At 43.3% G+C, this 11,527-nt stretch overlaps 1 protein-coding gene across 1 annotated transcript in view; it reads left to right on the forward strand.

Moving 5' to 3' along the window:
- The window catches only part of SPATS2L (spermatogenesis associated serine rich 2 like), an 82,479-nt gene extending 72,436 nt beyond the window's left edge, over positions 1-10,043 (forward strand). Inside the window, exons 9-12 of the mRNA XM_034785654.1 lie at positions 1,046-1,155; positions 2,383-2,485; positions 7,664-7,884; positions 9,092-10,043. Coding sequence (XP_034641545.1) covers positions 1,046-1,155; positions 2,383-2,485; positions 7,664-7,884; positions 9,092-9,487 — 830 coding nt within the window. The 3' untranslated portion in view covers positions 9,488-10,043. The remainder of the gene's footprint in view (positions 1-1,045; positions 1,156-2,382; positions 2,486-7,663; positions 7,885-9,091) is intronic.
- The last annotated feature ends 1,484 nt before the right edge of the window (positions 10,044-11,527 follow it).

The raw sequence follows: 11,527 nt of genomic DNA on the forward strand, positions 1-11,527 counted from the left end.
ATTAATGCAAATCCCACCATTTCCCTACTGCTGAATCAGATTTTGCAAACACATGGATCATCAATGTTTAGATAACTGCAAATTTCATTGTCCTCCACAATTTGTCATATTACATAATCCTAAGCATCAGGAAAGAGTTGGCCATTGCTATTGTGGTTTATAAGAATTTTTTCTGATAGCAGATTAGGGAGTGTAAAATAATCATTTCCTTATACAGGGTATACAACATGTGAAGTCTTGTATATTTAATATTTTTCATCAAAATCTTATGCATTTAGAATTTGTTACATAAATGGAATATGGCTTCATTAGATAAACTGCATAAGAGCATAATCTGTACTTGAAAGCAAAACCATAACTCTTATAAATTAGACAAACTATATATTAACAGAATTCTTTCAGAAGGGGATAAAATGGTCACATCTAAATAAAAGACATCATGCACCCGGATGTAAGGCTGTTGGCTCAAGTCACTTCCTACATCTCAGCTGAGTCCTCGATGATTTTGTGCTTTAAAAAAGCATTGGAAAAAGCTCAAAACACCATATGTACCATCTGGTTGTCTAAATGTGGAAGGGCAGGTTTAACTTTGGGTGGGGATTTTGATTTTCTAACAGCATATCAATTTCATAGCTTTCTTAACAATAAACGGTTATGTTAAATCCATTGATTTGGATTAATCGGTGCAGACAGGGTCATATGGATGGAAATGTGCTTGGCATGTTGTATGTTTTCCCCATGTTGATGTATAATGTTAATGAACAGAGACAAGGTGGGTGAGATAATACCTTTTCCAAGCTTTCCAGCTGCACAGAGCTCTTCTTCCCAGACCTAAAGAAGTGCTCTGTGTAAGCTCAAAAGCTTGTGTCTCTCACCAACAGAAATTGGTCCAATACAAGATATTACCTCAGCCACCTTGTCTCTCTACTATCCTGGAACCAACACAGCTACAACAACGCTGCAAACAATGTTAATGTACAGACAGTAATTAGTTAAAAAGCAATTATGTTCCTAGCACTAATGTATTATCCTTTTTGCTTGGCAGTGGAAATCTTGACTGCTCGTCAGAAAAGAGCTGAGGAGCTAAAGAGACTGACAGACTTAGCTAGTCAGATGGCTGAGACACAACTGGCTGAACTCAGGGCTGAAATTAAGGTTAGTCCACCAAGACACTTCCATTTGGATGCGTGCTCTCTTTACATGGCTACTGAGCCTGTGCTGCCAGCATAACTTTGTATCCCTATTCTGTGCTATAAATGCTTAGGACCTGAATGTTGCTGACCATTTGTGGATGTGGCAGGGAGGGGCACCTGCTCAGGGCAAGCCTCTGTACTTCTGGCCAATGAATAGAAACTAGTATGGAGGAGGTCCAAGCTGCACCCTATTAAATAGTGTAGCAGGGGCTTCTGCTGCGTGTGCCTCCAGAGTTATTAGTCCCAATTAGTTGCGGCCAATATTGAGCCTGTAAGCTTAAAGGCCAAAGAACAAAAACCTCTGCACAGTGGAAGAATGACACAAGCTCCTTTTCCCAAATATCAAATTGATCCATCAGTCAATCTGGTTCTTCTTGTATTGTGCTGTGAAGCACACCAACTCAGACTGCAGGTGACAGCTTCGCTGAGATTGCCTTGGCACAGAAACTGACACTGGGGATGATGTGACATCAGGAAAGAGGCCATCCCCTCCATAATGGTTGTTGAATGGTTGCTGGTAAGGCTTTTTGGACTGTAACCAGTACCTTGAAGTGCACTTGTAAGTGAACAGGTAACCCCCAGAACAGAGTACTGCTGGTATATTATTGTAGCACACCAAAATACCTTGCTCTCTCCCCTTCCTGGTGGAGGCATATGCAGTGACCAGGAGGGGCTACAAGTTGGAGCTCTGTATAACCCCACATGTCAGAGCTCTCAGGAAGGAAGCCAAGAGACTTATTTCTACCCTTTGGTACCTGTCACAGAGGAGGAAGCAAAGCTACAGAAGGGCATTCCCAGCCACTTCCACCAGGTTCTGCAAGTGAGTCAACAAAATCTTTCGGTCAAAATCAAAGGCCGCTGAGAGGCCTAGCAATCATCAGGCCACTTTGGGCCTGATTCCATCTCTGGCATTGAAAAGGGACCTTAAAGTGAGTGTATTGTACAGTGTAATGTACACCTATTTCAAGGTCCCTTTACACTGCCAGAACTTAATACAGAATGGGAAACTCCTCCTGTTTTATTTGCTCAGATTCTGTGCAGAGAGCCTGAGCATTGGTGGATGACAGACAGCGGAGACCTTACAGTGACTTTGGGATAATTAACATTAGGGTGATTTCTTCACCATCCATATAATGAAGTGGGATACATTAGAATGTTAGTCAATGTTAATTTCCGTGTATTTTTGTAGCACTTTGTGAGTGAACGCAAATATGATGAAGAGCTGGGTAGGTCTGCCCGGTTCTCCTGCGACATAGAACAGCTAAAAACCCAAATTCAGCTCTGCGGAGAAAGTAAGTTCTGGTGATTTTCAAAGTAAGTGTTGTGTGATTGTAGTGACAATTTCACTTCTCTGCACTACCATGATGTCAAGGGACCAGGTTCAGCCCTGGTATAAGAGGGAGCAACTGCACTGATTTCAGAAGATGTGTAGTTTTTTGCAGAAGCTAAATTTGGCACAAGGTATTTTACACCTGTCTGTCTGTAAACTTACTGAGCTGCTCACAACTATTGTCTGCTCCAAAAGACATGTTCCCCGGATGCAAAATTTGACCTCTCTTATTTCTCATTATATCATGCAAGACTTTGTATGTTTTTAAAAAAACAAATACTTCAATTCTTTTCTCCTCCCTCCAGCCATCTACCCCCCCACGCCCTAAAAAAACCATCCTAGCAGCCCCAGCACTCATGAGCAAACAAAAACATGGCATGGTGGAGGAAAAATGATTTCTGGAGGAAAAACTATTTCCAGTTTCAGGTTTCCAAGGAGTTACTATAAATAGCAAGAAAATCAAATCGTGAATCTGCCAGAATGAATCTTGTGATTCCATTGCTTAAGAATTGTCTCCCTCAAGTCACAAACAGTTTAATGCACAAGAACGCAGGAACTGTTATGGCAGAACAGTCTGAGGGATCCATCTAACCCAGTATCCTGTCTCTGTTAGTGGCCAATCCCAGATGTACTGGAGGAAAGCATGAATTTCCAAATAATGCATCCAATTATGCACAGTGATCTCATGGTAACTATCTCATGCCCTAAAGCTTAAGGATTTGGAAGTTCTTTTATTGTCATCCTAGTTAGTGTAACCACAGCTGCTAGTGATGTAAACATATACTCATTTTTTTAATTTTACTAAATATTTCCCTAAATAACCTGCAGCTGCAGTGAACTTCACAGGTTAATTGGCTCATCAATGCAATTACCTAACTCTGAGCACATGAGCTGACCCACTGAATTCAGAACATTGCAATCTGTAGGGCTACTACTATTAAGGATAGTGATGAGACAGCAGGGCATTGGACTGGGGCTCAAGAGAACTGGTCTCTATTCCTAGTTTTGCTGGAATAGTCAGTTCCTCTCTCTGGGCCTTTTGTCTCTCTCCCATCCTTTGTTTGGCTTGTCTATTTAGATTGTAAGATCTTCAAGGCAGGGACTGTCTGTCTGTATAATGTTTACCATCATGGGACCCTGACCAAGACTGGGACCTTGAGATGCCACTGTAGTACAAATAATTAGTAATGTGCTTATAGCTAAGCATGTGCTGAAAGGCTTTGCTGAATTGGGGTTTTTTTGCAGGAACTACTAACACAAGTTTGTGCAACGTAAGGAACTTGTGGGGTTTGAGCAGCCAGGGAGGGTAAGCTGCACAATCTGACAGTGTAAGACAGCTGTCAGTGTGAAATGAAAGCAACAGGAATGATATACATCTGTGGGTGATAGATTTTAAAGTGTTCCAGTTGCTCGCTCTCCAAAGTGTAATCATCTCTATAAGATCACTTTAAAATATAACACATCTTCATTGTACTATTTATTTTTTTACAATCTCCTAAAGGAAAATATGTATTTTCTGTTAAAAAGTAAGTAGCCCACTTTATGACAGGTAGCTTGATGCTTGCACTGGCTTCCACACCAGCCTGTCTGTCATAAAAAGACAGAATGGTAGAATGCAATGCCAGCGCAGCTCAGATCATCCTCTCTGCTTATAAAAGAGAGATCTATATTTCACTGTTTTGCTCTGTGCAGTTCAGCAGTATGGAGTTACATTATTTTTGCTAAGAGGTCACCTAGTGGTGGGAAATAAATAAATAAGAGATTAAAAAAACACTACAAAAACTAGCTCGTGCTTGGTTTGTAAATACACTTGGCATTAGGATGCAACCTCTTTTTTCATCCTAGTGGTGGGGAGATGGGGAATCCTCCCTGAATAATGTTGAACATTAGATAAAACTATATATCTGGCTGGACACTTCCCTTCTCTCTGGACACTGAAGACTCTGTCCACCATCTCTTGCTCTTGATGCATATTTGCATCATCTGTGCTTGTAAGACAAAGTGAGACAAGGAAGTTCTGTAATCAGAAGTCAGAGCAGAGTGAGGTGGGGCAGCCATAATCTATTTACAGCACCAGAGCCCTTTCTGAGACTACTAATGGGCCAGAAACTCAAATGGCTGAAGACCCTATGGAAGTGCTGTAGAAATCCAGAACTGAAGAGTTGGTTTTAGTGAACTTTAAGCCAAAATCTGTAAGTGTTTGAGATGCAACCCTTTGAATGGGGTGGTAGCAGGAATGACAGAAACATGTGAGATTGAACAGTGGCAGTTCCTCAAGTAGTTTTCCAGTGGCATATATGAGATGAGTTTGTGGTCTCCATCAAGGTAGTAGTTGACAAGCGTCCATATCAGAATCAAGCCTCTGGGTTGGCAGGCTCCCTAGGCTAATTATTGAAGGAGCCATGGAGACTGGACTATCCTCTCACTCCTAGAGATGGCCTTTGCAACTTGCAAGTCAGAGTGGAGGCACATTGTTGGGGCATAAAAAGGAAGCTTGCATGGCTGTTACCCATGCTATACCTCTTCTGTGGAAGGAGTGAAAACTCCATCGCAGCAGCCTTTTATCAGCATGAAATTCACTTCAATTTCCAGGCCAAATTCAGTCCAAGGTGTAAGGGGCACAACCAGTTTTGCATTATCACATGACAAAGTGGGCATATACCTAGGGCCCAAATTCAGGGAGGAGGCCTAGGACCTACTGAACAGCCATGCAATACATTCATCACAGCCAGGCTGGCCATGCTGTGGATTCACTAGGACTGACTGCTCATCTTGCTGTTACTTGTGGTGCTGCTCACCATGATGGAGGGGTGGCTGGGCCAAATCTGAATGGTAATGCAACCCCATGAGCCAGGTAGCAACGCCACTCACTCAAATTTGGCCCAGCCATCCCTCCATCATGGTGAGCAATGTTCCCTCTAATTTTTCCCACCCATGTGCGGAATGAATTTTGTTATGTACACCAATATGGTGGTGATGCGTGACATACCACCTTCATACTGGTGCACATAACAGTCTTCGTGTGGTGGGGTTTGGAGTGTGGGAGCGGGCTCAGGGTTGGGGCAGAGGGTTGGGTGCAGGAGTGAGGGCTCTGGCTGGGGCTGCGGGCTCTGGGGTGGGGCTGGGGATGAGGGGTTTGGAGTGCAGGAGAGTGCTCTGGGGCTACGGCAGGGAGACAGGACTTTCCCCAGCTCTCTCTCCCTGCAGCAGCACCTGCACTGGGGAAGAAAGGGCCCTCTTCCCACCGTGGCAGCTCCAGGGCTGGGGCCGCAGGATAGGCACTGGCTGCGGCTGGGTTCGGGTCTGGCCAGGGCGTTCAGGCCGGGGTAGGGGCGGCTGGGCTAGGTTGGGGCCCGGGGAGGGGCACCCCTTCCCCGGCCGGTCCTCTGGGCAGGTTCCCTGAGTGCCTGCGTGGCACTAAGAAGGCTGCTGCACAGCCGCGTAGCTTACAGGGAACTTAGGGTGAGTGGTGCACCTAGCAGCAGCAGGATGAGCCGCTAGTCCCAGTGGATCCACAGCATGGCCAGCCCAGCCACACTGCCTATACTGTACAGCTGTTCTTGGTTGTGCATATTAGAAGGTAGGGACCCAGAAGTGTATGTTTGCCAAAGAGGCCAACCATGGGTTAAGCTGGCACTGAGTACAACTCCCATTGACCATGAGCAGTGGGGGAATTATCGGCACTTGCCTCTTTTTGTGTATTTCTCTCTCCGCTGCTAGGGGATGCTCATTAAAACATTCTGTTTTTCCCATTACAAGAACTGAGACAGTATTTCAATGTGAGGAAACCTGCAGCGAGTTTGTTCAGCCCAACCGTTTAAAAGTTCACAGACGAAGAAGCAATAGGCACCAGGAATAAAGAGCCAATATTTTACGTTTTTTATTGTTAAAAAATACTAGCTACAAATCCAGCTGACCTTTTCTAGCCTAGTGCCGGGGGCAGCCAGCGGAGTGATGCCGTTTCTGATGCTGGCAATGGAAACACCCAGTGGAAGAGACGGCAGATTTCACTGCTGATTTAACAGAGTTTCACATACCTTCAGTCTTTACACAGTGTGTTTAGAGTTCTTAGCCAGCATCAAAGCAGCTTGAAAACCAGCTTACAGCCTCTCTCTGCCAATGTCACAAACAGCACCTCCCTTCAGCAAGATGGACACCCCAGCACACAAATATAGACATCCAGGCTCTGGGTTTTCTCCTGGGGGACAGTGCTTTTTACCTTCAGGCAGCTCTACTGAGTAATATCTCTCTTTGCCTTTGGGGTACGGATTGTGCCTGGCCCTGTGCAGGTAGACAAGGGATGGAGAAGAAGCAAGAAGCCTCTTGGACAAAAGGGCAAAGGGTACAATGAGAGACTTTCCACTCAGGGAACTCAAGGACTCCCCAGGGCCCACACCAGTGTCAGCACTAAGAGACAATTGGGTACTGCATGCACCCTTCCCAAAGGGGGTGAGGTGGCCACGCTTCTGGGAAACATTATGCATGCTCCCAGAGCTCCTGAAGGGGTGATGTGCTTCCTCGCTGCCCTAACGTGGTGTTACAGCTCTGTGCTACAATCCAGCTCACAGTTTCACTGGGTTATGTCCACAGAGGTATTGACCTGGATTACATCCCAGGAAGAGTTAGATTGACATAGATCCAAGTCCTGTGAGCTGCTGAGCTGTGAAGCTGATGGGAGTAGAGAGTACTTAGCACTTTGGAGGACTGAATCCATAAAAAGGAATTTGAGATTTGGGTCTTAGCAGCACAGAGAGAAAAATCCTGCAGAACATAATGTGGATCCAGGCCTGACCAATATGGATGCCCATGCCAGGGCAATTCCTCTCTTGTTTTTATTGCATTCTGAGCCATATTTCCCTTTGGAAGAGCAGCCTTTCCTAAATATTGACCTCTTCCTAAGAGTTTTGAAATTGTGGAGCTTCTTCAAGATAGTCTCCTGCTGAACACATCCCTGGGGTAACTCCACCAGGATTGGCCCCTCATCTCCAAAAATGTCTTCTGGAACAAGGCTAAATAAAAGGCTATGGACCTGATTCTGAAATGACTCCACTGAATTCTGGTGTAACTGAGACGCGCATCTGGGCCTTGTGTTTTGGTGCTGATGATGTACCTGATAACACTGAGTGTTTTTCTTTTGTAGTTTCTCATCCAAAGAACAACTACTCCTCAAGAACACCATGCAGTTCTGTGCTGCTGTCAGTGACTTCGCATGTGGCATCTGGCAAGCAAAGTACACACTCCCGAAAATCCTCTAGTCACATCAAGAACTTCGATAGTAAAACAGCCAGCACTAAAATGCCAAATCATCTTATTTCCAATCCCACAGAATCCTCTCCCCAAGTAACCCCAACAAATAAACAGGTGAGAAACTAGATACAAGCTAGACTGAAGTTCAACATTCACAAACTCATGGGAAAATCTGCAGTATTACAAGTGAACAACACAAAACCAAATACCATTTTGCAGTACACCATATGCAATTCACCATTCGCAGGGATGGACAAAATGAACTAGTAGATGTTTTCCAAATCCAGTTTCATGACTGTGTGGAACATATGTGATGGAGGAACATAGGAATTGCCATACCAGGAACAGATCAATGTCCTGTGACCACTACCATTTGCTTCAGAGCAAGGTTTTTAAGACCCTGCCTGATACCTAATTGCCCTACATTATGCTATGGGGAAATATTTATTCCTATTGGTAAGTGATCAACTCATGCCTTCAGTATGTGGTAATCTTGAAATTTGAAATCTGCCTGATTTCAAGAGAATTATATTACATCTCTACCCCGATATAACACTGTCCTCAGGAGCCAAAAAATCTTACCGCATTATAGGTGAAACCGTGTTGTATCGAACTTGCTTTGATCCGCCGGAGTGCGCAGTCCCGCTCCCCTCCCCCCCCCCTTGGAGTGCTGCTTTACTGCGTTCTATCCGAATTCGTGTTATATCGGGTCGCATTATATCGGGGTAGAGGTGGATTTCACAAGCTCAGTAGTTCTGCTTACTATATTGTGGCATGTTTATATCTGTTTCATTTACGGAGCACGCTGCAATACCCTGTCCTGTAGTGCTTACTTGGGTAAAGCTCCTGAGGAAGTCAGGCTGAGTTTTGCCGGACCAGGGCCGGGGGAGTCAAAGTGAACCTGAGTCCAGATCCTCAAAGATATTTAGGTGTCTCACTCCCATTGATTCCAATAGGAGTAAGGCTCCTAAATACCTTTGAGGGTCAGGGCCCACGTTTTTTACTGCTACTTACCTTTGCTGCTGGTGTTTCTGTGGAGCTGTCTAATACATCATCACCTTTTGACCAGCACGCGCATTTGCAAACTGCTCAGATGCAAACTCTGTAGTGAGTGTCTTGTAGATGTAGCTGTTTTTAACAGAGCGCTAGCAATGATCAAGCTTATATGTTCTGTTACATCCAGGGTTAAACAAATGCACTGGCTGCATAAGGAATTTGATTCTGCATATACTTATTAATATTCACTGTGTTATATTTGTTTTTAATATCATCTTTTAAGGGGGCGTGCAACCTAACGATCATTCATTTTCCTTCTTGATAGAATGGGCCGTCTAGCCAGAGACGAAGATTTAACTCACAGTATCACGGCATCCGGCTCAATGGGTCTGTCAAGTCACAAGGTGCCATTAACGAAACAGATCAAAATAATATAAAGAGCAGTTCCAGATATGAACACAGAAGACAACAGCATAGTTTCAGACCTAAAAATAAAGGAGCTATGAAAAATCAAGACCAGTCCACAGCTACAAGGACCACAGAGAATCTCACAAATACAGAAAAAAAACAAAGAAAGCATCGTCCACCAGAGAGCACCGAGCCCAGACCATCCCGCAGCAGTGTTGCTAGGGTATCTCAGTGCAATTTATGCCCTGCAAGAATAGAGGCCTCTGCTGATGCTACTGTTCTTTCAGTGCCAGCTGTGACTTTGGTGGCTTAAATTCTCGCCAAGAAAAGAGACAGAGCAGATTTATTTTTTTCCATTTCAGTTTCTCACTTGAGGTGCTAGTTGAAATGCTGACAAAAAGCTAGTGTGTCAGAAAACAGAATCAATTTAAATCAGTTGCTGCTTAAAAACCTGTTGGCATTTTTATTAATTCCAAATAATCAGCAGTAGTTCACCTCATACTTTCAAGGCTTTGCTCAATATGCTCAAGGTTATTTTTGTCATAACAATGCAGCATTTTAGCCAGGCAGTGTTTGCTTCTTAGAAAAACCAAATCTAGGTTGAACAAAATAAATTGAAGATTAAATGCGTAGTAGCAAGATGCCTGCTATAGATATGTGGTTGTACCAGTCCACTCTGTTGTTCGTAGAGCAGCTAATGTTAGAAAAAATAACAGGAAGTTCATACATCATGGTCTGCAATGAAAACAGATGCTCTTATAGAATTTTTCAGTACAAGTCTATACAGCGCTCTTTCTCTCCATATATCTATATTATATACTCACAATATTGCTCTATACAAAACAAATTAAAAAACATAATGCATTTGATTTCTGTCTGTTATTCCATAGTGAAAGATCTGTAAGATCAAGTATAAGTTGTATTTAATACATAATATATTGGTATTTTTCATTGGTAAACTACTCAGAGTCTGGAAAAATTCTTAAGTTTGGAATGTATATAGTCACAGTTATCCAGGTGCACAGTCCAATTCTCCACCTTTATCAGTCACTTTTCTATGACTAATTGGAATTATTTTTTTGCGTATGAAAAGTTGCAGTTGAATCCGAACTGTTTTTCACTATAGGAACCATCTCTCCCACAGGAGAGCTATGACTCTTACAAATCTCTTATGGCATCATGCAGCAGAAAGTGGAGATGGATATTTGAGTGGATATCACATCCATCTGAATTTTCTATTTAAAAAAATCCTAGATAGTTTTAAATGTTCTAAAAACCTTGTTTCTTCCAAAAAAAATTTAAAAAGTTACTCCCTAAAATCTCTAATGTTTGCTGCTTTGCAGTACCAAACCCGAGCGTCTCGTTTATATTCATCTTTGTGGCAACAACCACACTCAACATGCACTTTGGGCCCAATTTTGCAGTTCTTATTCAAGTAAAAGTCCCACCAAGATCAGTTCTCTTATTTGTTTATTTGTTGATTTTTAGGGCTTTATTCCTTGCTTGTTGAAATTCATCGACATTTGGGCCCTGACCTAAAACTCACTGATGTCAGCTGGAGTCTTTCAACTAACTTCAATGGATTCTGGATCCGGCCTTTACTTTCTGTTGTGGACTAGATTCCAATACCCTGAGTCACGCTGAATAGCACCTTGAGCCACAAGTAGCTCTATTGACTTCAAAGGGACTGCTTGTGAAGTAACCTACGACTCAGCAGAAGGTATGAGAATCTGGCCCTCTGTCACCACATTAATGAAATGCCTGACTAGGCGGCTTATTTGCTACCCTTCACTTTGTCATAGTTACGTCTGCCTAATTGTTACTAGAGAGCTTTATTCAGTTGCACTACATGATCCTATCTCCCCTTCAAAAAAAAATCTTAAAGCATGAATGTCCTTGTTTGCTTTTCAAATGAGGGACATCATTTATGCCCAATCTTTGCTCATTTCTCTGAGTGACATGAATGGAAGTTCCCCAGGTGGATATTGGGCTATATCTGGCTCTAAGAAGCAATTAGCTTCTCTTCATCTTGAGAGATAGTGAAGGAAAAAATAAAAATATGGGGACAAACAATATTTCCTCAACAACAAGGCATTGCTTCTCTACTGCTCACCCTGCAGATTACCAGGAAGCAGCTCACTTTGCAAAAGGCTTGAATGGTTTGCTCTCCATTTCAAACCCACAAGGCTCACTGACTGCATGCTTGCAGATGGATGATCAGAAGAGACTGGATTAATGCTAACCTGAGCTCCTGCTGTTTGCAAAGGTGGGTGGGGGGAGTGGCTTCTGTTTTCCAGAGTGGATTGCAGATGGTTGGGCTAGAAAGGAATAAAGAAGTTGTCCCATGGAATTG

This window comes from Trachemys scripta, chromosome 11 (genome assembly GCF_013100865.1).
Source record: "Trachemys scripta elegans isolate TJP31775 chromosome 11, CAS_Tse_1.0, whole genome shotgun sequence".
Taxonomy (NCBI): Eukaryota; Metazoa; Chordata; order Testudines; family Emydidae; genus Trachemys; species Trachemys scripta.